Raw genomic sequence first — 27,553 nt, forward strand, 5'->3', positions numbered from 1 at the left:
GTATTTTGTAACGGAAAATACGAAAGTTTGTACGTGCATGGAGCCATAGAGGTTGACAGGTATGGAAAGTAATCCAGAATCAGCAGCAAGGAGGAGGTTGACCAAATAAAGGTTAACTTTATTCATTTAGTTTTTACATTTTTTGTTAAAATCTGGTTTTTGTTTTTCTCAAATAAAAAACCCTGCACAGACGCTTCTTATTCTGAAAACAACAGACCGGAAGCACATCTCAGACGACTTCCTTTGTCAAGCGTTGGACCGCGAATCCGAATTTGTAGTCAAAATAGGAAGTTTACGCACATGTTGATTTTACTATTACTTCTTCATAACAACCTCGTTTACATTTTTAATTCCCTAGACTGAAAAGGACTTTAAATTGAATTTTAATGTGATTTACTAACGAAAGTCAAAGTTTAACGGAAAATTAACATGTTTGAATGAGTTCATCTAGTCGTTAGCGAAACTTAGCCTGGTACCTCAAGCGTTATTTATCTCCTTATTCTGTTTAGTTTCATTTTCTGTCGTTATTTCTTCGACTTTGGGAATGTCGACATCGATATTTAGTCTTTCTCGACACGGGGTATCACCCTGTGACTCTGAAAACGAGGTAAGTTTTTGTTACATTGCCCAACTTTGCAGTTTCGAACAAGATAACAATAAGTCACCTAAAATTACCTTTTAATACTTGTTCAACTGTAAAACCTTCCATCAATATCAGTCTTTGTCATATTGGCGTCTAAATGTAATGTATTTTTTTAACCAATTTTTTTGTTTTACTGTTTAAAATGTTAACATGTGGGCAGTCCGGTGGAGCAGTGGACAGTCATGAGATCGAACCTCCTGTGTGGAGTTTGCATGTTCTCCCCGTGTTTGCGTGGGTTTCCTCCCACATTCCAAAAACATGTATGTCAGGTTAATTGGCCGGTCCAAATTGTCCCTAGGTGTGAGTAAGCGAGTGAATTGTCTGTCCCTGTGTGCCCTGCGACTGGCTGGCAACCAGATCAGGGTGTCCCACTGCCCAAAGATAGCTGGGATGGGCTCCAGCACCCCCGCGACCCTACTGAGGATAAGCGCTGCCTGTAATGGATGGATGGATGTTCTCATCTCATTAGCTGCACCGCTTATCCTCAGTAGGGTCGCAGGGGTGCTGGAGCTCATCCCAGCAATCATCGGGCAGTGGGCAGGGGACACCCTGAACTGGTTGCCAGCCAATCGCAGGGCACACAGGGACAGAAAACTCATTCACACCTAGGGACAATTTGGACCGGCCAATCCACCTGAAATGCATGTCTCTGGAATGTGGGAGTAAACCTTAGTGCCCGGAGGAAACCCACGCAAGCACAGGGAGAACATACAAACTCCGCACAGTAAGCCCGGTAGCTGGATTTGAACCCACACAAGAGGTTCCCAAGACCTTAGAACTGTGTCGCACACGCGCTAACCACTGCGCCGCTGTGCTGCCCTGGATAGATGTCAACATGTTTAAATGTGTTTCTCAACCGGTTCGACTTCAAGACCCACCATCCCAAGCTTGCTTATAATTGGCGATCCAATTCAAGCAAATCAAACATATATTGCAGCTTCAATAGATATATATTTTAATTCCTTAAAGTTCCTGTAAAATTCGCCAAAAATCCCAAAATTAATTAGAATATTGAACTTTATGTAGAATATGGACGTGTTTGGTCTCTTTTGAAAGGTACTACTCTGCAGTTCTACTAACATTGAGTAATCTGAGTTGGAACACACACAAACAGAAGGTTTTTATTCTCCCCTGAATTTATTTTGCAATCAAATGCCTGCCAATAAGTAAAGCATTGGCATCTTAGGAAAACAGGTGAGATAATAGCTTGAAACCTTACCTGGTACATTTGTTAAATCTGATCACAATCTGAAAAACTGACCATTGTATTTTACACAATTTTTTCAATGGTTGATCTGGACGTTTCAAAACGTAACCACTTGTGAAGCCCTTTCTCAAGGTTTCTTACTTTCCTCTTTCTGAGTTTTTGTGTTTTCCCTCGCATGCATGTTGGTTTAAGATCAGGTTATGGTGTAATTGTGCAGTCCTTTGAGACATGTTGTGATTAAGGGCTATACACATAAATGTGACTTCACTTGAGGACCAGATAAAAGCCCTGAAAACTTTGCAACATTGTATTTTATTTGGACATTGTGAAAGAGTTGTAAATGTTTGACTTTTCTTTCTAGAAGTCAATCTGTGATTGTCCACGCAATGACGTAAGACGTATCAACAGAACTTCTGCCTTTTTTATTTTTTCAAAAACTTTATTGAGACTAGGAATAACATATCTGTTTGCTAATCATTTTTTTTCCATTTCATAAATTAGCTATATGACAAAATATTTCACTGAGTTTTCTGTCAGATTTTAATTTCGAATCATTGTGGGGACAACACTTCATCTCTGTGTCTATTCGAAAAAAAAATGTTTGGGAATATTTGATAGTAAAATTACATTTAGGTATTCATGGTATTGGTATGTCTTTGTGGAATCCAGCATTCCTAGTCCAAACAAAATCCAGATTTTTATTATTGATAAACAGGACATACTGTAGGCCAGATCTGGCCCATCATAAATTTCAGAGAAGGTAAAAAAATAAGACTCTTAAGGTCATTTCTATTCAAAGTTGTGATTGTTTTTTTAAATGAATGCAAACCAAATGCGCTCTCTGACCACTAGAGGGCAGTGTTTAGTTTGTATAGCGCGGTGAGTGCTTCAGGTGTAAAACTGCATTCACTCAACCGTGAACACATTCAATGTCAAACACGAAAATCTCCCCCATTTTCTTTGAATAAATGCATTATGATTGGAAAAGATCCCCTGTCATCCATGATTATAATATGTAATGTAGGCTACTAAAGTAGGCCGAATGATGGAGCATAATACTGAAAAACTACTGTATCCTAAAAATGTTAAATTGACATTCTTTTACCGATCCAGCTCGCCCGAGTTCAAAACTTGACAATTAAGCATTGTAGTTCATAGGGTTAAATTTTGTCCTCCGCAGCGCAAGCTACCCCTAAATCAGTTCTACCCTTACATCCGATGTGGCCTTTGCTGTGGCTTCCTCATCGAGGCCACCACCATCACCGAGTGCTTGCATACATGTAAGTAAAGATATGTTTTTCCTTATGACAAATATTGCATTTACCGTAAATTACGGACTATAAGCCGCTACTTTTTTCCCAAACGTTCAACCCTGCAGCTTATTCAGTGATGCGGCCAATTTATGTCATTTTTCTAACGGCCGCCAGCGGCGCTCGAGTACAAAAGGTAAGATTTAGACCGGTGGAATATATGCGCCGAGGAAGACTGCAACTTCTTGGCTTGTGCGTAAATTAAATAAGCGTAAACATTCCCTCATCATGCAAAATGCAAAAAGAAAGACACATGACGTAGCTTTCAAGCTAAAAGCAATCGAGCAGTCCGATAAAGAAGGAGCGAGCGTGTTGCTAGCGTGTTTTGGAATAAGGGAGCGTGGGACGACGTCTATATGACAAAGTTTCCGACACTGAGGAAGACAACTTTGATGGCTTCAGTTCTAAGGAGGAAGATGAGGACGGTTTACCGTGATTTTTACAAGTACGGTATGTTTTTTTTTTAACAGACCCGTTTATTATGTTGCGAGCGTGTTGCTACCATTAACTGCTCTGTCACAGGCACCGTTTGGGATGAAAGTTATATTATTATTATTAAAGCTTTGAAAACTCTCTCGGTGTACTGTCTTTCTTTGTAAATATGTGTAGCCATGTATAATATGTATTTGCAACTGTATATTTTTGTAATGTATTTATTTCAGACACTTATTCGGATATGTTTTGCACGGGCAAATAAAAAAGAAGGGGCGAAACAAACGCGGGGTGACGGGAAGTGGGGTAAAGGCGAGACTTGTTTGTGGACACGGCGGACAATAGTGGATATACATTTTTCCCACCCTTACCTTTGGAAATATACACTTTTTTCCTTGGATTACTTTAAACGGGACCCGGACTCTGCAGGTCTGCATCAAACCTTAAGTACCAGTATCATTTTCTGTACATTTTGCTGGCTGTGATTTTTGGACTGTGTACTTTTATGAAGGACATTCAGTTTCAATCGCGGGACTTAAAGTCGGGTTTGGGCTAATTTTGTGTTACATTTTTTTAATGTGGGCGCATGCGGCTTATATACAGGTGCGGCTTGTGTAAGTACAAAATCGGTTTTCCTCCTAAAATGTGGTGGGTGCGGCTTTTAATCAGGTGCGCTCTATAGTCCGTAATTTACGGTACTTTGATGTTTGTTTTTCAAGTTTTGGTGCGTTGAATTTTGCGGTACATAATTGTTACCTTTTTCAAAACAACTGTTTTTTTAAAGGTGCATTATATAATTTTATGCCAATGATAATGTATTTGTGCTATGCATATTCCATCCATCCAATACCTGCAACGCTTATCTTCAGTAGGGGCGCGGGGGTGCTTGAGCCCATCCCAGCTGTCTTAAGGCAGTGGGTAGGGGACACCCTGAACTGGTTGCCAGCCAGTCGCAGGGCACACAGAAACAGACAATTTGCTCGCTCATTCACACCTAGGGACAATTTGGACCAGCCAATTAACCTGACATGCATGTTTTTGGAATGTGGGAGGAAACGGGAGTGCCCGGAGGAAACCCCCGCAAGCACAGGGAGAACATGCAAACTGACCTCAGAACTGTGCCGCACACTCGCTAACCACTGCGCCGCCATGCTGCCCACCATGCTGCCCACAATGCATATTGTTTTGGTTAAATATACTCTACAGACATTTGCAGTGCTTTTAATGGAGGTTGCTTGATATGCCTAATAATAACCATATGCATTATGTTTGCATATTGATATGCATCTTTTCAACCAGATTTTATTTTATTAATATTTAGCAGCAGCTGATGCAAATATATTTCACACCTAGTCATCTTTGTTGAGTTAGTTTTATTTTTCAAACCCAGTGCTTTGGAATGCTCTTCCCCCTGAAATTTGATCTGCAACCTCAATGGAACTGTTTAAATCCAGGCTTAAAACACACTTCTATTCTATAGCATATGATAAACCTATATTTTAGGTTAACAATATCTGTGTATTATTTGTTATTGCAACATCCATTGCAGTCTGGTCATCCTGAAAGGGGGATTACCACATGTGCGGTCCCTTTTTAAGGTTTCCTCATTTTCCTCATGTTGAGGTTTTTGAGTTTTTCCTTGCCCTCATGTAGGTTTTAGATCAGGGGATGGTGTCATAATAGGCTGTGGTTTGCAATAATGCGCAGCCCTTTGAGACTCTTTGTGATTAAGGGCGTCACAAATAAACATGACTTGACTTCAAACAATTCAAGTAATTATTAGGAATTCATTATGAGTGACGGTGTAGTTATTAGAAATTTAATTTTTTGGGTGTGGGAAATTGCTCATCAATGTCTGATTAAACATTTAACTAGTACTTTTTTGTCTTTCCCCAGTTTGCAAAAGTTGCATTGTGAAACATTTTTTCAACAGCAACAAGTGTCCATCCTGCGCCCTTATAGTCCACGAAACACAACCCCTTTACAATATCAGGTATTTCTTTTCTTTTTCCATGATTTTTTTTAACAGGGATCTTTGGAATATTAATGTTGATAACACTTTTTTTATACCCCAAATTAAATGTTTTTTTGGGCAGGCCCGACAGACAACTGCAAGATATTGTGTACAAAATGGTTCCTTTCCTAGAGGATTGTAAGTATAACGGGTATTGTAATATGTTTTTGGGTTTATATTCAGGGTTCGTACGGGTGCTTGAAATCCTTGAATATGTTTTTAATCTTTTCAGGGATCAAAAAGTGCTTGAATTATGGGTGAAGTGGTTTTAAACGCTTGAAATTGTTGCCATTTTCACAAGTCTACTGGAAAGTGACACCGACAGTGCTCTCTGGTGGCCTCTGTTGGGTGTAAAACGACCACTGAAATGTCGGAGAGCTAAAAAAAATATTGGCTAACCGTAGAAGAAAATGCACCAGGCAAAGACTTATATTTTAAATCAGCTGCAACTGGGGAGATGAGATCTTTCCATTCTCTCTCACTCAATCTCAATCTCAGTCATCCACCGTCTGCTTCCGTGTTTTATTGAGATCACAAGACATGGAAAAGTACTGGTATGTTGAGACAAAGACAAAAGACTACCCCCCTGGAAAATTACCAACACCTTCAAACAAAGACGGGAAGACTAGGAGACGGCCAAAAGGAACATCAAACTGATTATAAATACACACCTTGAGTAAATACGTTCAAGCCTACTTTACACCTCACTTTGCCATTGCATTTTTTCTTCCCTTGTGATTAACTGTAGCTGGCATTAGTTAGTATGGAATTGTCCTATGAATCGTCATTGCACCCTACGGGACGCGCCCTAGAGGATAGGTGCATGTTAAACCTAAACAGGGCACTATGAAATGCATATAGAATATTCGCGACTTACTCAAGAATGACAATTTTTAAAATCCTATATGAAAATCGCAGGTGTATGTGTGGCTTTGCAAAATACATGATTCACACTGGATTTCTTTTAATGGTACTGCAGAAATTGGAAAAATGGCTTTGAAAGTCCTTGAAAAGTGCTTGATTTTGGCCACGAAAGAGGCGTACCTAATAGATGTAATATCAGGCTTAAAAATTACGGCGAGATACCTGTCCCGACTTAATGATGGACATTTTAAGCCCATTCCCGGCCCAAATTTCGGACCCAAGATCTTACCTCTAGTACCAACCCAGTATATTCATAATGAGTAGGAATTTATATTTTAATGTAGAGCCAAAGTGAGAAAGTACTAAAAATAATAAATCACTGGCTTGCGTCATCCTAACATTCTGCTTCACTGGCAAAAGTTTTCACTGAAAGTGTAGTTTTTCAATTCCTGACTTGAGTGTTTTTTTTGTTACAGCAGAAAGAGATCGAATGTGTAACTTCCACAGAAAACGAGGACTGCCAATACCAAAATCAGGTAAAGTTGTCTTGTAAACGATCAAAGACCCAGGAGAGGTCGAACGTGTGTACATTTTGTGGCTCACTTTACTAACCTTGTTTTGTTTCATTTTCTGCAGCAATGGCATCCTCCAATGGAGCTCTTTCTGCGTTGAAAAAGCAAAAGGACTACCCGATCCTGCTTAGCATTCCACCGGAACTGGACGTGTCACTTCTGCTGGACTTTGTTGGGTGAGTTTTCTCAACCTGTCTCGGTTCTGACTCATCAATGTTCAGTCGATCATTAGCATTTTCAAGTCCTATTTAGCGTAGTAGAAAGGATTCCAATTTGATTCTTAAAACATTGCATGTACCGTATTTTCCGCACTATAAGGCGCACCTAAAAGCCTTTATTTTTTTCAAAAGCTGACCATGCGCCTTATAATACAGTGCGCCTTATTTATGGATCAACATTAAGTGCAAAGTCTTCCAACTAACTTGCAGCCGCCGACTCGATTTTCCCCCGAACGCCAAGTAGTACGCGCTGTATGCTGGGATTTATTTACCGGCGTTTCATTGGCTAACCAATGTGTCAATCATCATTTGAATCGATCACTATTGGCTAAAGTTATTCGGTGGTCAAGGGGCGGATCCTTTTTAATCATTTACAGGCTGGCATTGGCTTAAACGGCAAAACAAAGCCTGCAATTGGCCGAAAAAGATGTGTCAATCATCAGTTGACTCGATCACTATTGGCTAAAGTTATTCGGAGGTCAAGGGGCAGATACTTTTTATCATTTACAGGCTGGCATTGGCTTGAACGGCAAAACAAAGCCTGCAATTGGCCGAAAAAGATGAATGTGTATAGCATGTTAGGTCGAACTACGGTGGGGGAGGAAACAGTATTTTACTATTCTGTACTGTATTTGTAAATATTTTACTCTCCTGGATTTACTACTCTCACGGATATAAGTACATTCGCTGCACATTATTATGAACACAACGACTTCGGTGAGCTACTCCGGGTTTTATATTATCCCTGTATCTTGTTTCAGACTGAACTCGATATTTCTGTGATAAGCGGTGCAGATAATGGATGGAATGGAGTGTCAATTTTTAAATTCAACTCAATTCCAAGTGTTTATTGTCATATGCACAGTAAAGTTGCGAGCGAAAAAGAAAATAGAAACTAAGGAATGGTTGGCATTTCTTGAATCCCAAGACTTTAACCTTCCGAATGATGGAACGATGCATTTGAGTGACATCGTACGGACTCCGCATCCGCACGTGTTCTCGACACGTATTTGCTTCTTTGCAAGCTTTGGGAACGTTAAGGGGGTAATAAGTTGGACTGAACTATCTGACTGTTTTGTCCACATTCCCATTGTAGCGCCATATAATCCGGTGCGTCTTATGTATGTCAAAAATAGGACCAAAAACTATTTTTTCGGGGTGCGCCCTATAACCCGGTGCGCCTTATAGTGCGGAAATTACGGTATTTTGAATTGTTTTCAGCAAAACATCTTTCGAGGGAAAGTGTGTATTATTTGCCAAAACTGCATCATAGATTAGAGGTAACACTTTTTTATGCAAGTTCATAAGTGAAATGTTCGAATAAGAGTAATAAAGCGGTGTTAATAAGTTGGCAGGAATGGTGGGTTTGAATTAATACTTGAATGCATTTTTTTGCACTGATAAACATGCTGTAGTATTACATGGTAGATTTTACATTACTCTAATTGCAGAAATGTCATGTTAACAGCCTTAAAAGTGTGTGGATTATTTTTAGTGTGCAAAGTTTACCTTTTCATAGTGTGCACAATTTATTTTTGTTGTTGTTTACTTTTTTTGGGGTGGGTTATTTTAAGTGCGAACATTTTATCTTTTATACTGTTCAAATGTTCGTGAATTTTTAAAGATTTCATTATTTCCTTTTTTCAAATGTTATTTATGTTAGATGTTGACTTTGTTTGGTTATAAAGACATGTCAAGATAAATAATTGGAATGGTATTTCACCGGGGAAACAAGGGGGTGCCAACCTGCAAAAAGTTTGGGAACCATTGATTTAAATCAAGACTATTTTTCCTTAACGAATTAAGTTTTTTGTTTACCACTAGTGGGTGCTAAATAACACAATGTCACTTTAAATTCCAAGTAGGATGTTTCTTGCTATTAAGTAGCAGAGAAGTGCCACCAGATGGTGCTGTTACACGTGATGGTTGCAATATACACAAACGGGGATTGACTTGTTGTTTTTTTTTTTTTTTTGCTTTTGCAGGGCTGAAGAGGGGATATACGGCTATAAGGTAATTGTATCAACATCTTTCAAACTTTTTTTAGAGACTACAAGTCATGATTGAAATTCAATTCACTTGCTTAAAGATCAAAGCCCATGGACAGGATCATTGGCTGACATACAAATGGGATCGTTTGGAGTTAAATATGTGTAAAACATAAGCCTTAAAATATGTATGTGTAACCGCGGTGTACGTGTCCCACCAAAGATCCACATTCACGCTGGACTGGATGATGAGGTTTTTATTATTACAGTTTCTGCAAATGGATGAGTCACAACATTAGCTTTTCTGTTGGCTTTGATCTCTTTGATCTCATTGCAGTTCTCTTTCTTGTAAGACTGCCAACAAAGCATATCAAAGAGCTTTCTTTTCACTTTACAGAAAATACATTTTAGAATATCACAATACATTTTTACATCTTTACATTTTAACAAGATACTTTTAACAAGAGATCGTATAGTGGATTTTTAACGTTTACAATGGATTCAACATATTTTTCTTTCGTCTGAATTTTAACCAACATCATCCTTTTTTAATGTATATGAAAAAATAGAAATAAAAACAATAATGAGTATAAAAACAGGTACAAGTTACCTGCAAATGGATGAGTCACAACATTAGCTTTTCTGTTGGCTTTGATCTCTTTGATCTCTACTAGGGGAATTCATAATTTAGTAAAACAGAAACAAAACGAAAATAAACCTAAACAGCTTGACAATATCAATCACATTACTGTGCATGTTGAGAGATTTGTCAGCTGGGGTTATAATGTTTAAAATTAACTTATTTTGTGGAGCACCAAAAGATGTGTCTTACCATTGCAGTTCTCTTTCTTGTAAGACTGCCAACAAACCCCGCCTCCCGGTCACATGTCAGAAGCCAAAACCAAACCCCACCCCATACCAGCAGATAGCACTGTTGGACTCATCATTGCAGGACATTTACCAAAAACTATACACATATTTCAGCAGGAATTTCAATAAAACAAAAGTTATTACTACACCCGTTACATATGTATCATATTAAGACGAAAACTCAGATCATTTCTTCTGTACACAAACAGAAAAGGACACTTTCCCAACCCAGGGTTCTAAGAAAATGTCTATTAGTATTGATTCCTTAATTCAGAATTTATAAACCTTTTGTGAGCCAAGGAGTAGTCTTTGCATTGAAAAAAATCTCAAGGCTGTATGAAATGATTTTTAAGAAGTCAAATTTTGGCTCAAGTTTTGTGATTTAAGGAGCTGTACAGAATATGGTTTTATTTTTTTTGTACTCATTACTTTCCATGCCTCTGTCAAGGTCCTTATGTTGCCCGTGCATATACAATTATTTCTTGGGGTTTGGGCTGGCATTTGGACTGTACTTCAAACAGGCCTTTTTCTTACTTACACCATTTTCATGCTACACCAACAAATAGAAAGAGAATTGAGGGGATCAGCATGAAGTCACTCCTTGCCTTTTATACCTATTATTCCGATGTTTACGTAGATTTTGTGAGATGGTTTTGTGACTTTGTGATAAATTGTCATTGAATGCTGTCCAGCCACTAGAGAGGCCCTACGTGTGTGTATCGGGTAATGCCACCATTCGCCACGTGGAGCTTTTCATCAGGAAGAAGATGGAACTCAGCCCGGCATGCCAAGTGAGTCGGCCAATTCCGTTAACAAGCCTAATCCGTCTACAGAATCACCTTGACGCTTGTTCTTGATTGACACGGGGTCAGCACAGACAAATTTATTGTCACATATTCACAGACTTTGAATGTCAGACTTTGCGAACAACATTTTAAATGTATAAAGGCCTGCTTGCCTATATAATGATGCAAAATAATTTGGATTGAGATTAGCCCTTGTGGTGTTTCCTTTTGTGACACAATGCATGTCAGTGTCCATAATTTGGACGTGAACTTGAAGGTGTAATAACTTGGCCATTTATGAATATTTTTTGACTTCCAACCATTTAAAATGTTAGGTGGCATCAGACTTATTCATACTCATAGATTTTCATGTATTCCATCTCTTCCCCCTGCCATCCAGTACCCCTTAGGACAATTCAAGTCTTTAAAGTGCGGATTAAGAAAACTAACTGAACTGTATATACATGCAATTTCTACATAACAATTTCATAGGACCTAATTACAGTTTCAAATTAGTCAAAAAGTGGTGGCTTGGTTTTTTTTTTCAATACATGCCATTTTTTTTGACACTGGCAATTTTCTGCCCCATTTTTCACAACTTGAAACACATAAGACGACTAATCGCAGAAAAAAAAAACATTGTTGCAAAGTACCAAGGATTGATTACCAGAGTCTCTAACAGAACAACACTTTAAAATCAAGTTTATCATAAATCTACTTATAACATTCATTGCATGTATATGACATGGCTGTTTTCCATCTGCCATCAGTATGTACCTGTATTGACTCATCTTCATTCATGCAATGTTTTCGTTGCGTCGTCTGCTACAAGCCACGTGAACTCCTCTTTCCTCGATGCTTTTAATGTACGTTTATGTTTTGTAGCGTCATAAATTTTGTTAAGCTTCTTTCGAATCTTTCTTCTGGGGCTGAGGTTTTGGCTTGATTCCGAACCACTTGTCCATTTTTCTTGTGTTCCCTGTGCGTCTACTTTGGAAAATGATATGCAAATGCACAACCTTATAACGCTCCGGAAAGTCCGGAACCACGAAGTAATTCGATGCAGGCTTCTGATTGGCTGCCGAGAATGCAAATTGCCAAACAAAGCAAAATTCCGAACTTTCCAAACCGCACGAAGATTTCGAAATCGGAATAAAGCAAACGTTTAATTTGAAAAAATAAAATAAAAACAAAAGATATATATATTTTTTGAAAAAGTTGTTGGCCACGCGGGCTGAGACGTTTTGTAAGTTGTATGCCCGACGTAAAAGATGCACGCCCCGGGCGCCTGGGTAGACGTTATTTCAGACACTGCCTGTACATACAGTTTTTCATTTGTCTATTCCCCCTGCTTCTTTTGGACTGTACAAGTTCTAAAAGTGACTGTACAGAAAACCAACTGAACAAACTGAAATGCATAAAATTGCTTGTTAATATTTCATATGAACTAATTAGAGCTTTGAATTAGTCAAAAAGTGGTCACGATTGTTTTTCAATACCTTCCAATTTTGTCGGCAATAGCTGTTTCTCCCAAAACGTCACGTTAATTCTGGTGGCAAACCACTATTATTTTGGCTTTGGCGCAACCAGCTGGAGTGCTGGTGTAAACTCTCAACAATCTTTTTATTTTTTATGTCACAAACAATTGACGCCACCACACTCAAGAGAAATTACCAAAATCCCAGGAAATGCATTGACCTAGTCCAGGTTTATGAATTATAATGGATGTCCATACGTCCAAATAATGTACATAGCATGTTCGGGCCATAGTATGTGGGTGGCTCCCAAATGCCATATAAGTCGCAGCGCAATGCCATTTTGTTCTTACAATCCGGGGAACATTTTCAATGCACTTTGTGTGAAAATACAACAAAACTACATACAGAAATGTGCATATTTATCCGCCTGCCATGAGGGTAAGGGTTGAAAACTTGGGCATCACAATCACTCCCTATTGATGTTTGATTAAGTAGTGTGCAGGGTTGGGTAGGGTTACCTTTCCTGGATTACTTTCAATTACTTTTGGATTACTCCAATACCAAATATGCTAATGAAAGACAAAAGAAACTACCGTAAATTCCGGACTATAGAGCGCACCTGATTATAAGCCGCACCCATCTCATTTTTGGGGGGAAACCGATTTTGTCCATACACAAGCCGCACCTGTATATAAGCCACACGCACCCGCATCAAAAAAACACGAAATTAATCCAAGCCGAACTTCAAGTCCCGCGATTGAAACTAAATGTCCTTCATTGAAGCACACAGTCCAAAAATCACAGCCGCCAAAACAAATGTAAAATGATATAGGCACTTAAAATTTGTTGCAGACCTGCAGATTCTGGGTGCCCGTTGATAGTAATCAAAGAAAAAAAAGTGTATATTTCCAAAGGTAAGGGTGGGAAAAATATATATAACCATTATTGTCCACCGTGTCCACAAAAACTCACCTTTACCGGTCCCCACTTTCCCATCAGCCCGCGTTTGCTCCGCCCCTCTTTTTTAATTTGCTCGTGCAGAATAAGTGTCTCAAATAAATACAAATAAATACATTACAAAAATATACAGTTGCAAATACATATTACACATATTTACAAAGAAAGACGGTACATCAAGAGAGTTTTTAAAGCTTTAATAATAATAATATAACTTTCATCCTAAACCGTGCCGTTGGGAGGTAGCCTCACGCTACTAACAACACAGTCGCATTCCTGCATATTAGTCTGTTAAGGAAATAAATGCCGTATTCGTCAGAATCACGGCGGACCATGCGCTTCTTCTTCCTTGATAACGACATCTAAGTTGTCTTTCTCAATGTCGGGAAGAAACCTTATCATATTGACGTCCTCCCACGCTCCCTTGCTTCAGTCCACCCCGGCAACATGCCCGTTTGCTTTTGACCCGGAAACTGCGTCATGAGCCTTATTTTGTGCGATTTGTACGATGAGGGTATGTTTACGCTCTGAAGGTGTGATCTTCCTCGGCGCATATGTTCCACCGATCTAAATCTTACCTTACATACTGTAGTGCCGCTGGCGGCCGTTAAAAAATGACATAAATTGGCCGCATCTCTGAATAAGCCGCAGGGTTGAAAATTTGGGGGGAAAGTAGCGGCTTGTATTCCGGAATTTACGGTAAATATGAATAAAATCTTGACTCGCAACACGTGGTAAGCTTTCTCTCCCGGCTTTGATCTCCGGCAAAACTAACATGAAATGCAACAGAAACAAAATGAAACAAAACATCATTTTTGCCATTCTTTGTATTCCGTTACTCCCCAAGCCTGCACAAAATGTAGTCATTTTATTCATATTTAGTTTCTTTTGTCTTTTATTAGCATATTTGGTATTGGAGTAATCCAAAAGTAATTGCAAGTAATCCAGTTAAAGTAACCCTACCCAACCCTGGTAGCGTGTACTGTGTTGTAACATTTTAATGAGGATTAGCATCATAGCTTGATTTTTTTTTTGGCCTCTGGACTCTCTGGTAAGGCAAATGTGGGGTATAGGAGGACTAACCTGAGCTCTGAATTGGGATAACTTGACTTGCACGCATTCTTTCATATATTGACTTGTATAGAATTTAAATGAGTTGTCTTTTAAAACATGGCATTTTATTTTTCCCATCATTGTCTGCCTTTTTAGGTAGATGTTATTTGTGGCGATCATCTCCTGGATCGGTATCAGTCACTGAAAGAAGTAAAAAAGTCAGTGGGAGAAGAGGCCTGGGAGGTGAGCACAACTTGGTTTAGTGATTACTGTGAAGTTTAATTGTCCATTTTTTAAATAGCCGTGCTGATTGCAAACCTAGCCAGGACTAAAAACAACAACACATTATATGCTGACATGATCTTGTCTTTGTTATGAGGGTGCTTCTTTGTTGGGATCTTTAGCTCTTCATCTGGCATTGGCATGAGTTGGAAGATATTGCTTTAAGCCTATGAGATTGTTTTTTATACTTTATCCCTTGTTTATTCTGGTTAATGGGAACCAGAACTCCCCTGGGAAATTCTAAAATCCGCAAAGTAGCCCCTCTATTTTTAGTACACTGCACACTTCAGGCTCCCGCTCGCAGCAATAGTCTCCTGGGGATAATGGATCACGGCTGCTCTGATGCTGCCCGAAAAAATAGCTGCCCACGCATGGCAAAAATTTCTCTTGTCCCCTGCTCTCACCAATAGATGACTGGGGATAATGGGGCGTGGCTAAAAGAGTGCAGTTCATTTTAGACTGGCCACAATGGCACGTTTCAGTGTCCCTCACCAGAAGAAAATCCGCTCTGCTGGCCCCTGCTCTCTGAAATAGTCAACAGGGGGAAATGGATTGGGTCCAGAACCCTGCATTTCCTTCAAGGCGCAACACCTGACAAAAGTGCCTTCTGGCGGTACCTGCTCCTCGCAATATGGGATCGGGGATAATGGATCGCAGCCGCAAAAGTGCATTTCATTATTATGGGCGGAAATGCTATAATGGTAGACACCAGGCAGGGCCCGTACACACACACACACACACACACACACCAAGCCCAAAAAAGTGTGTTCTGCCGGTTAATGAAGGGATAATAATTCATGAATCCAGCAAATTTGAAGCGAAGTAGCAAGGGATTATAGTACTTGAGATCATAGTAATTTTTGACTTTAAGGTCATTGTAGAAACAGTTTTTCTTATAACTGTGTCATACTTTTCATTGTCCACAGGACGGTCTGCTGGTGCTGCACTTTGGCTTGGTCATGTCCTGTCTCAAAAGCTAGGACTGGATCAATGGATTGTGTCGCAGGCGGTAAAACGGCAAAGTCACCCGATCGAGTAACTCGAAAACTGTATTGCGATCAATAGAACTTTTATCGTCACCCTTTTCAGGACATGTCTACTACTGTGCTTGTTGGATAAAGCTACTGTGAATCAATTATTTTACTACTTTGCTGATAAATGATTATGTTTTTGAATGCTGAGAAACCACCAAAGATTTGTACCGTAGCTCCACGCTGCATTTTCCAATCGTGTTTTATATATTTAAAAAAAATCAAACTTCATTCATTGTCCATGGTGGACGCGTGCATGTTTTTTTAAATAATTGCAAAAAAAAAAAAAACAATAACTTGAATTATTTCTTCAGATTTGATAAACTGACAACTTTAAATAAACGAAGAACTATTTACTAATGAACTTAAGTCTGCTTTATATTGATCTTATTTGATTCCCAGGGTTGGGTAGGGTTACTTTAACTGGATTTCTTTCAATTACTTTTGGATTACTCCAATACCAAATATGCTAATAAAAGATAAAAGAAACTAAATATGAATGAAATTACTAAATTTTGTGCAGGCTTGGGGAGTAACGGAATACATGGAACGACAAAAATGATGTCGGTTAAGCTGTTTGGATTTCTTTTAATTTTGTTTCTGTTGCATTTTATGTTAGTTTTGCCGGAGATCAAAGAGATCAAAGCCAGGAGAGAAAGCTTACCACGTGTTGTGAGTCATCATTTTATTCATATTTAGTTTCTTTTGTCTTTTATTAGCATATTTTGTATTGGAATAATCCAAAAGTAATTGAAAGTAATCAAGTTAAAGTGACTCTACCCAACCCTGTTGATTCCACATCAATACTTGTAGTGAAATAGTATCAATTGACTCTTTGAGCAGGGTTAAAGGGTTGACATTTAGCGTATTGAGTACTTGCAATTTATAAAGTTTGGTGATGCCGTGCAATCTGGTTCATTCTGCTCATGAGAATCCAAGCGACGAGGAACCAAAAGCATATTTTGACATTTAGATTAGCTATCGCACTTTGACTGACTAAAACTATAGAACATGAATCTTTTGCCATCTGTAACATTCAATGTAACATAGTATGTAGTGTCCGTGTCTTCAAAATATTCTTCTTGCTGACGCCATCTTTTGGCTGAAATCATTTTTGCAGTCTCTCAAGCTGCCTTTGTGGCGCGTCCAGGTACGTTTTCCTCTTAGACCCGCTCGAATAAATTCTATTTTTCAACTTTTTAGGGGGTTTGGGTTGACATTTGGACTGTATATGAAATGGTCCATTTCTTACTTTCACCATTTTCATCCTACCATTAAAGAACCCCCCCTTCTTTTCTACATTCCTCAAGGCTAATGCGCTTGGTGGCCAAACACAGACGATGAAAGTAAGATAAAAGCAGATAAGCAGAGTGAAAAAGAAATATAAAGGCTCTTTGAACTCCGTGGGGCATTGTTACACATATTTAATAGAGAACAAGATTAATTTTAAACTTTTTAAGGACACCGCAAACTACGCACCCCACCTTTAACATCACCTGCCCAACATCGCGGTGCAAACATTTAGAGTCCAAAAATGTTCTACATATTTCAGACTTTACTAGTACTAAGGAAATACAGTACGTGTTAAGTATCTCCTCCCTGGTCTGCATCTACTTCTTCAGTTGTTGGAATTGATATCTGCTTCATCTTTCTCCTCTTCCTTGAGGCTTTCCTTCTTGGCTCCGTCTTTGTCTTGCTGGCTGCTTCTGGAAGAACCGCCTGGGACTCGGGCCTGGTAGGTGTAACTGGCGCTTCCGAAAGACAGCCCGGAGTTGAAGTGAGTTTCTTCGCCTTCCAGCAGCTTCCTTGTAGGATGATAGAGCACATATATGAAAGTAAAAGTGTGTCATTTCAGATGGTCCCATACTTATGAACATTGGAGTTATGAAAAATGGTAGATTCGAATATTTTTTTCGGGGTGTGGAAAAATACTTGGAAATTGCTGTAAGTTAGATTTTGTATTGTGCAGCTTTTTCCGAGTACAGGAGATTACTCTAGTGCTTCTCCAGCCACTACCAGCATGTGGCGCTGTGAGAGCTCACCCAGCATCCACCCCGAAGAAGAAATCCAGCTTCCTCTTCCGAGTTTGTGTGTAAACATATTATACTGTATCTCCAGCGCGCTAAGAACTTTGACATTTTTATTGTTAAATATCTCGTGCATCCATTCAATATGGTTGCTGTAAAGTGTAAAGAAAAGGCGAGTTGTTTTATTTTGAAATGAAAGTGGAATAAGACTGATGCGGTTGAGAAAATGGTTGGATCGTGTTTATTCGGCCACTTTTTTACCCCAGAGGAGGAAGTCGCCTCACTCTTGAAGCGCATCTTCCAAAAGTAAGTTGAACTTCACTTTAACTCTATAGACCAGGGGTGGCTAACTCGGTCCTGGAGAGCCGCACGTCCTGCATGTTTAAAGTGGCTGGGGCAAATTTCTCTGCTCCAACACAGGTGATGCAGCTTGTTAGCAGGCTTTGTGAGAGTTTGATAACAATCCAGGTGATTGAAATCACCTGTATTGGAGCAGAGAAACCTCCAAAACATGCAGGACGTGCGGCTCTCCAGGATCGGGTTAGCATTTTTATTATATGACTTCCACTGCGGGCAGCACGGCGGCGCAGTGGTTAGCGCGTGTGTGGCACAGTTCTAAGGTCTTGGGAACCTCCTGTGTGGGTTCAAATCCAGCTACCAGCCTACCTGTGCGGAGTTTGTATGTTCTCCCCGTGCTTGCGTGGGTTTCCTCCGGGCACTCCGGTTTCCTCCCACGTTCCAAAAGACATGCATTTCAGGTGGATTGGCCGGTCCAAATTGTCCCTAGGTGTGAATGAGCGAGCAAGTTTTCTGTCCCTGTGTGCCCTGCGATTGGCTGGCAACCAGTTCAGGGTGTCCACTGCCCGATGATTGCTGGGATGGGCTCCAGCACCCCTACTGAGGATAAGCGGTGCAGCTAATGAGATGAGACTTCCACTGCTGTTCAGAATGTATAATATGAGGACTTGATTTATCGGTGAAAAAGTTTAAATACTATGATTATGAAGTAAATATTTTAAAAAGTGCCGTCAAATACTCTGTTAGGTGAAATATGATCAATCATTGCAAAAACATGAACTCATTTCTCTAGAAGGGCATCATAAATGACATCAACAGGCTCTCCATGATGGACGCAAATAGGTATTTTGCATCTTAGTTTATAGGCCACGAATTCAAATTTGTATTATCATAATTTTTTTGTTTTAATCATATATTTCCTAATATTCTGGTTAAAGCAAATTGTGAGAAGAAAATTGGGGTTGACATGCCGATTGACTGCTAATTTTCTGGTTTCTAATTTATTGGCGTAAGCATTTTTACAGTTGTTAGATATCTCATCTCATTAGCCGTACCGCTTATCCTCATTAGGGTCGCGGGGGGGCTGGAGCCCATCCCAGTCATCTCCGGGCAGTGGGCAGGGGACACCCTGAACTGGTTGCCAACCAATCGCAGGGCACACGGGGACTGACAACTCACTCGCTCATTCACACCTAGGGACAATTTGGACCGGCCAATTCACCTGAAATGCATGTTTTTGGAACGTGGGAGGAAACTGGAGTGCCCGGAGGAAACCCATGCAAGCACGGGGAGAACATACAAACTCCGCACAGGAAGTCTGGAGCTGGATTTGAACCCACGACAGGTTCCCATGACATGAACTGCCACACAAGCGCTAACCACTGCGCCGCCGTGCTGCCCAGTTATTAGATATTTAAATATTAAAATGTATCGTTTACCAAATTGTTCATATTAGTTATCTGACCCTACTGAGGATAAGCGGTACAGATAATGGATGGATGGATAGTTATCTGACTCCATTAACCAAACACAACCTGCATTCTCCTAATAATGCACGCTCGTTTCTTAATGGGAAAAGATGGACAAGAATAGCCGACATTTTCACACGGGGGCAGATTTAATTTATTAAACAATTTAACTAAGTGAACTCCATCGAATTAGCCAAATTAGTGTCGCTCAAGTCTCCAAGCCTTCTCTCGATTTTCTCGCTTCCTTCTCCCGGCCCACGTTTTTTCCCCCCGCAAGCTGGTGTGCCGGCTCCTCCCATGGGCGTGCCAGAAAAGCCCTCTCGCCTCGATGTCTGGAGAAACTCAAAACAGCGTTTCTACGTCATCAGGGCCTTGTTCTCCAAACATCGCCTGCCTTCCCCGTTAGAGTCATTCCGAGTTTGGATCAGCGTGACCTGTCATTGAACTTCAGCCTACCCGGTCAAAATCTTCATTGCACTCGATGAATATAACTTGTATTTAATCGTATAAAATCCTTTATAGTCAAATGTATAAAATCCTTCACAGTGATAAGCTCTTTTTCGTCCCGATTATCATTGTGAGTACTTTTCCAGATCCACCCCACCTGTATGCAGCTATCTCAATATCAAGCGCCATCTTGACATTGAGCAGGTCCTGATATTCCCGCAGATGCTGGGCCATCTCTCCTTTGAGGTTCCTCAGTTCAGTATCCAGCTGACCGATTGTGTCCTGTTCCAAGAGGTCAAGACAACATAAGGTTAAGGAGTTGAAGGGTTACCTATGTCTTTTGAAAGACCTTTGTGGCTTATTTCAAGTGAGCTTCCCTAAATAGCCGGTGAAAACAGATGGCCTTCTTGTATCGGATTTAGCGGCAGTCCCGGTTAATCTAGATGCGCAAGATCAGTTCACTAAGAACTTTCGCCGTCTAAGCCAGTTTGTCATGTTGCCTTGCAATCCAGCATTGGGACTAGCGTGTTATGAACATGGACTGAAGCGCGTTTTTTTTATTTATAAAATTTTGTAATTTTAATGTTACTCCATTATTTCTCTAGACATTAAATGCAGGTATGACTTGCAGTGTCCTTTAAAAAGCCGAATATTCTGGGTCACTCACGTCGACACATTAAACTCTCAATTCTCCAGTAAAATTATTCGAAGGGTCGGCATGTTTATATTTGCTATAAAGTAAAAGTGAAGACAGTTATAACCAGGGTTGGGTAGGGTTACTTTAACTGGATTACTTTCAATTACTTTTGGATTACTCCAATACCAAATATGCTAATAAAAGACAAAATAAACTAAATATGAATAAAATGACTAAATTTTGTGCAGGCTCGGGGTGTAACGGAATACATGGAACGGCAAAAATAATGTTGGCAAGCTGTTTGGATTTTATTTTCATTTTGTTTCTGTCACATTTTATGTTAGTTTTGCTGGAGATCAAAGCCAGGAGAGAAAGCTTACCACGTGTTGTGAGTCATTATTTTATTCATATTTAGTTTCTTTTGTCTTTTATTAGCATATTTGGTATTGGAGTAATCCAAAAGTCATTGAAAGTAATCAAGTTAAAGTAACCCTACCCAACCCTGGTTATAACGGTCCCATCTCAAGGACAGAGTACGACAGCGCTGAATTTCTCCTCATGGAGATATTCTCTCTCCTGTATGTACTTGAATTCGAGCCAAATTTACAACAACGACAAAAAATACTGAACTTGGGGTCAGCTTCTATGCGCAAACTTGTTTTGTGTCACCAGTAGGCAGCACGTGAAGTAGGGGGTGTGGCTTATACAGGAATGGCAAATCAATGGTGTAAATGTGAGCACAGTTATTACAGTAAGAGTGCTTAATTTGGTCTCTAGTTGTATAATTATTTTTGAAATGCACTCCGCCTGGAGAAACATAAATGTCTTGGACAGTACCCATACATGAAGGAGATCTTCGAGTGGTTTGAAGCCAAGAGACAAAATGGATGTGGGGCGTCTCAGCCAAAATGTTTGCAAGCTCTCAAGATTGCACAAGGAATATGAATGGTTCACTGCTGGTGTTCATGTTTCCTCCTATTTATTATGTGGCTATTTTTAAGCAGTATTCAGTTGGCTTCTATGCGGCTATAAATGGTAATTTTTAACTCAATATTTGGTGTCAGTAATCTGGGGGTAACTAAATTACTTTTCAAATGAAGTAACCAGTAACCAACTTAGTACTGTTTTTCAGTACGGCACCCAACGCTGCCCAGAGGTAAGATCTTAAGCCCGAGCCTCACCCAAATTTTATTTGAAATGTCAATTATTATATTCATGTCCTGACGGGCTTCTCTCACCAAAAAGGTTTACAAAAATGTATAAATAGTTAAACAATTTGTGGAAAATAAATGAATAAAATAACTGAACCTCTATCATTTGTCTCCCCGTTTAGGAGGGTCCTCCTTATAACTACAAATTAATCACAAGGGTTACAGAACATATTCAACTCTAGAACTCAGATTTTGCCCCTAGGCCACCTTGTAACTGCGTTCCTGGTTTTATTCTATCTACATTAGATGATTAAATCTTTGTATTTGTGCTCTAATCTCATTATCTTTTTCTGCGTATACTATCAGTGTTTTTGGTGGTTTATTTCTCATACTTTTTTTACAATAAATCTCATTTTTAGTTGCAGTGTTATTTCTCGGCCTTTTCATATCCCTTGCATTCGTATAGAAAGCTAAACTAAGGAATAATTGTTATGTATAAAATATGAAATTTGGGGTTTGCTTCTGGCTCGGTCCTACACATTAAGTTACTCAGTCGGGTTTGGGTTATAATACCCACGGGACTGGGTCAGGTCGGGCTGGATTTTTTTCAGGCCCTATCACACCCCCTTGCACTGCAATGGTTAAAATTGGGATCAAACATGCTGCCAGAAGTCGTTTTTCTTAAAAATGCATAGTTGTCTTGTGTATTCTTCCAACCTCCCTGTGATTTGCCCCAGCCACTTTAAAAGTTGTTTTTAGGCAAAGGAACTCAAGCTGTGACATAATTGACGAGTTTAAACTGCGCAATCCGATTAGTGTTTCAACTTGAACTGCTCGGTGAGGTCCAAATGACATCCTGTGTTTGTGTTTATATATTGAGATGATTGAAATGTCGCTTACCTGAAACGATGTGACTTCGGCATTATGAGCGTCCTCCATCTCTATAATCTGCCTCTCAAGAGACTCGTTTGCCCCCCTCAGGGTCTCGATCTCCAGGGTCTTGGCCTGAATCTGCCTCCTGAACTCGTTCATCTCCTCCCGGCTAGCTCGCATGGCCTCGTTGCTCCTGGTGGCCTGCTCGCTCAGGCTGGCAAACTTGCCCTTGTACCACTCCTCAGCCGACTGCAGGTTTTTGGAGGCGATGGACTCGTACTGGTTGCGGATCTCTTTCAGAGCGGAGGTGAGGTCCGGTTTGGCCAGGTTCATTTCCACGGAGACCTGCTGAGCCTCCATCAGGCTGCTCAGCTCCTGGATTTCCTCGTCGTGGACTTTGTTCAGGAAGGCGATTTCGTCCGTCAGAGATTCCACGCGGCGCTCCAGATCCAGACGGACGGACGCCGCATGGTCCACGTCCTTACGGAAGGACCTCAGGGTTTGTTCCGTCTCGTCACGCATGCTCGACTCTTCCTCATATTTGATGCTCAGTTTCTAAAAAGACAGTAGATATAAAACAATAAATGTAAAGCAAGAAAAAAATCACTTAAGAGATGATCAACAAGTTAACTCATATTTATTTGTATAGCCTTTAATCACAAAAGGTATTAATGGGCTGTACAGACCACAATTACAACATCCCCTGATCTAAAACCTACAGGAGAGCAAGGAAAAACTCAAGAACCTCAGTGTGAGGGAAATAAACCTTGACACAAGCCCGCACATGGGGTAATCCCCCATCCAGAATGAAGGCAGTTTCTTCAGTAAACCAAAATTTGAGGCTTTTTGTATTAGGCGTATGGCCAGCTTTTGAAAAAAATAAAGGCTTTTAGGTGAGCCTTATAGTCGTAAAATACGGTAATAAAAGACTTGAGAAAAAATAAATTGAATATTAGGATAGATCGGTAATTTTTACTAGGTAGTGCTGCCCCTTCTCAAAGTTTCTTCATTTTCCTCAGGCTAAGGTTTTGAAGTTTTTCCTGCCCTCATGTAGGTTTTAGATCAGGGGATTGTCTGTAGTTTGCAATAGTCTATGGTCTGTGCAGCCCTTTGAGACTCCTTGTGATTAAGGGTGTCACAAATAAACATGACTTAAAACATTTTCAAATCAGTCACTGCTTGATCAGTAAAATTGCATCACTGAAAGACCTATTGGTCTGTCCTTTAGTAGTCCACCTGCACTCCTTGTATCATCCTGAATCTAATCTGCACCTTTTTGAGGTCGTTAGCTGCATAAAGATACATGTCAACCCCATACAATGTGTAATACTTGTAACATGGCAAAGACCACAGAGCAGTCCAAAGACACTAGAGACAAAATCTTATACCTCCGCAAGGCTGGAAAGGGCTGCGGAGCAATTGCCAAGCAGCTTGGTGAAAAAAGGTCCACTGTTGGAGCAATCATTAGAAAATGGAAGAAGCTAAACGGGACGTCAATCTCAATCGGAGTGGAGCCCCATGTAAGATATCACCTCGTGGGGTCTCAATGATTCTAATAATGGTGAGGAATCAGCCCGGAAATACACGACAGGAGTTGGTCAATGACTGGAAAAGAGCTGGGACCGCCGTTACCAAGATTACTGTAGGTGATACACTAAGATGTCATGATTTGAAATCATGCCTGGCACAAAGGTTCCCCTGCTTAAACCAGGTCAAGACCTGTCTTAAATTTGCGTATGACCATTTGGATGATACAGAGTAGTCATGGGAGAAAGTTTTGTGGTCAGATGAGACCAAGATAGAGCTTTGTTGTCATAATTTCATTAAGTGTGTTTGGAGTAAGAAGAATGAAGAGTACAATCCGAAGAACACCATCCCTACTGTGAAGCATGGGGGTGTAGCATCATGCTTTGGGGGTGTTTTTCTGCACATGGGACAGGACACAAGTGCACTGCATCAAAGAGAGGATGACTGGGGCCGTGTATTGTGAGATTTTGGGGAACAATCTCCTTCTTTCAGTCAGAGCATTGAAGATGGATCGTGGCTGGTTCTTCCAACAGTACAACGACCCTAAGCACACTGCCAGAAAAACTAAGGAGTAGCTACGAAAGAAGCATATCAAGGTTCTAGCATGGCCCAGCCAGTCTCCAGACCTAAACCCGATTGAAAATCTTTGGAGGGAGCTCAAACTCCGTGTTTGTCAGGGACACCCCCGGAACCTGACTGATCTCGAGAAGATCTGTGTGGAGGAGTGGGCCAAGATCCCTCCTGCAGTGTATGCAAACCTGAAGAAAGACTACAGTAAACGTTTGACTTCTGTAATAGCAAACAAAGGCTACTGTACAAAATATTAACATAAATTTTCTCAGGTTTTCAAATACTTATTCGCATCTATATCACACAAATAAATTGTTAAAAAAATCATGTATTGTGTTATCTGGATTTTTCTTTTTAGTTTAGCCCTCTCACAGAGGACATGCACCCACAATGAAAGTTGCAGACCCCTCCATGATTTCTAAGTGGGAGAAATAGCAAAATAGGAGGGTGTTCAAATACTTATTCTCTTCGCTGGAAAAACACATAGCATCACAATACGACCGCGGTTCATTTAATGACACCTCGTTTCCTTTCATACCTGCAGCTCATCTTCCATGTTGTTCCTCTCGATCAGGATTCGGTTCTTGTCCCTGTTCAGGTCCTCCAATTGGGACCGCAAGTCCCTCATCTCCTGCTGGTAGAGCTGAGAGGCCCGTGACGGTTCGCCGTGCCTCTGCCGCAGCGTCACCAGCTCGCTCTCCAGAACTTTATTCTGCTGCTCAAGGTTTCGGACTTTATCGATGAACATGGCGAAGCGATCGTTTAGGCCCTGCGCGATAAGAAAAGAGCCCGTTTGGTAAAGGTGTTTGGAAACCTCGGTGTTAATGACTCCATTTGAACTTTTTTTCATGTTAATTTGCGATTCAGCAGACTGGGACTATTAAAACGACATGGCAATCAGGGTTGGGTAGGGTTACTTTAACTTGATTACTTTTCAATTACTTTTGGATTACTCCAAGACAAAATAAACTAAATATGAATACAATGACTAAATTTTGTGCAGGCTCGGGGAGTAACGGAATACACGGAACGGCAAAAATGATGTCGGCAAGCTGTTTGGATTTATTTTCATTTTGTTTCTGTCGCATTTTATGTTCGTTTTGCCGGAGATCAAAGAGATCAAAGCCAGGAGAGAAAGCGTACCACGTGTTGTGAGTGATCATTTTATTCATATCTACCGTAAAGCCGCGACTTTTTCCCAAATGTTCAACCCTGCGGCTTATTCAGTGATGCGGCCAATTTATGTATTTTTTCTGACGGCCGCCAGCGGCGCTCGAGTACAAAAGGTAAGATTTAGACCGGTGGAATATATGCGAGTGTGTTGCTAGCGTGTTTTTGATTAAAGGAGCGTAGGTCGATGTCTATATGACAAAGTCTCTTTCCCATATGACGTCAGATATAAGGAAGAAGATGAGCACGGTTTAACATGATTTTTACAAGTACCGTATTTTTTTGTTTTTGTCGCATTTTATGTTAGTTTTGCCGGAGATCAAAGAGATCAAAGCCAGGAGAGAAAGCTTACCACGTGTTGTGAGTCATCATTTTATTCATATTAAGTTTCTTTTGCCTTTTATTCGCATATTTGGTATTGGAGTCATCCAAAAGTCATTAAAAGTAATCCAGTTAAAGTAACCCTACCCAACCCTGATGGCAATAACGTTTTTTTTATTGAAGGGGAAAAAAACCTGCACTTCCCCACAACATTTAACTAGAAATAGAATCATTTTTCAATAATATTGTATCAAATACACATACAAGATGTATTGTATATTGAAGAAAATAGATATATATATATGTATCCTGTCGGGCAGCACGGCGGCTGAGTGGTTAGCGTCTCCGCGGCACATTTCTGAGGTCATGAGATCGAACCTGAGTGGAGTTTTGTAGAAAGTAGAATACAAAAAATTGTGTGTAGACATCTGGCAGAAGACATGGAAGGATGTTATTGCGGGAAGTCACGGGCTAATGTGCTGAGCAAGTCGGGCCGGGCAAACATCATAAGTTGTTTTGAACACGGGATAAATATAAATGCCGATGTGAAAGGAGAAATGACGAACGTTGCTAGAACGAAATTTCTGGAACGGACAGGAAATCACGAACGTGTCTCGAATACAACAAAGAGGGTTCCCTTTTTGCCATATCTCCTCTCTGCGTATACTTTGGGGCAACGCCCAACAACGTCCTCTCCAAAAGGAGTTTGCATGTTCTTCCCGTGCTTGCGTGGGTTTCCTCCAGGCACTCCGGTTTCCTCCCATATTCCAAAATCATGCATGTCAGGTTCATTGGCCGGTCCAAATTGTCCCTAGGTGTAAATTAGCGAGGGAGTTTTCTGTTTCCATGTGCCCTGCGACTGGCTGGCAACCAGTTCTGGGTGTCCCCTGCCCACTGCCTGAAAATGGCTGGGATTGGCTCCAGCACCCCCGTGACCCTACTGAAGATAAGCTGTAAAACTAATCCTGGTTGATTAAACCAAAAAATCTCAATTCTAGTACTAGTGTGGAGTTTAAAATTTCTCAAAATCATTCGTTTTAATTGTACAAAATCTGTAAGAAAATGTCCCACTTGTGTATTACTATTGCTCGGTGTGGGCAGAAAATGAATGCCACAGTAGAAGACAGACAGAACCTGGGATTATGTTAGCGATCGTTGGCAAGACATTGGAAAACCAACTCTTTCCTTTTCATCGTTTTGACCCCGCCCAGTGACGAGGAGCCCATTCCAACTATTTTAGGGGCAGTGGGCAGGGGACACCCTGAACTGGTAGCCAGCCAGTCGTACATAAAACCCCTCGCTCATTCCCACCTAGGGACAATTTGGACCGGCCAATTAACCTGACATGCATGTTTTTGGA

The 27,553-nt window shown here is 40.4% G+C and overlaps 2 protein-coding genes across 2 annotated transcripts in view; one reads left to right on the top strand and one right to left on the bottom strand.

Moving 5' to 3' along the window:
- The first annotated feature begins 224 nt into the window (after positions 1 to 224).
- On the top strand, positions 225 to 16,005 carry pcgf6 (polycomb group ring finger 6). Its single transcript, XM_088351222.1, has 10 exons — positions 225 to 607; positions 3,031 to 3,130; positions 5,489 to 5,585; positions 5,689 to 5,744; positions 6,947 to 7,006; positions 7,107 to 7,218; positions 9,246 to 9,273; positions 10,811 to 10,909; positions 14,548 to 14,634; positions 15,600 to 16,005. The coding sequence occupies exons 1-10, from the start codon at positions 545 to 547 to the stop codon at positions 15,651 to 15,653; spliced, it is 756 nt and encodes a 251-aa protein (XP_088207348.1). The 5' UTR covers positions 225 to 544; the 3' UTR covers positions 15,654 to 16,005.
- Positions 16,006 to 17,113: 1,108 nt separating this feature from the next.
- Positions 17,114 to 27,553, bottom strand: part of LOC148354379 (alpha-internexin-like) — a 15,310-nt gene continuing 4,870 nt past the window's right edge. Inside the window, exons 2-5 of the mRNA XM_088351767.1 lie at positions 25,241 to 25,471; positions 22,633 to 23,160; positions 20,102 to 20,226; positions 17,114 to 17,509 (exon numbers count right to left, since the gene is read on the bottom strand). Of these exons, the coding sequence (XP_088207893.1) occupies positions 17,323 to 17,509; positions 20,102 to 20,226; positions 22,633 to 23,160; positions 25,241 to 25,471 (1,071 nt within the window). The 3' untranslated portion in view covers positions 17,114 to 17,322. The remainder of the gene's footprint in view (positions 17,510 to 20,101; positions 20,227 to 22,632; positions 23,161 to 25,240; positions 25,472 to 27,553) is intronic.

Source organism: Urocampus carinirostris, chromosome 13 (assembly GCF_059441175.1).
Source record: "Urocampus carinirostris isolate Australia breed hairy pipefish chromosome 13, RoL_Ucar_1.0, whole genome shotgun sequence".
Classification (NCBI taxonomy): domain Eukaryota; kingdom Metazoa; phylum Chordata; class Actinopteri; order Syngnathiformes; family Syngnathidae; genus Urocampus; species Urocampus carinirostris.

Bases quoted from the DNA above. Each gene is read 5' to 3' on its own strand.
- pcgf6 (XM_088351222.1), top strand. From the start codon at position 545: ATGTCGACATCGATATTTAGTCTTTCTCGACACGGGGTATCACCCTGT. The intron at 608-3,030 runs GTAAGTTTTTGT...TGTCCTCCGCAG, and splicing joins CCTGTGACTCTGAAAACGAG to CGCAAGCTACCCCTAAATCA. The intron at 3,131-5,488 runs GTAAGTAAAGAT...GTCTTTCCCCAG, and splicing joins CACCGAGTGCTTGCATACAT to TTTGCAAAAGTTGCATTGTG.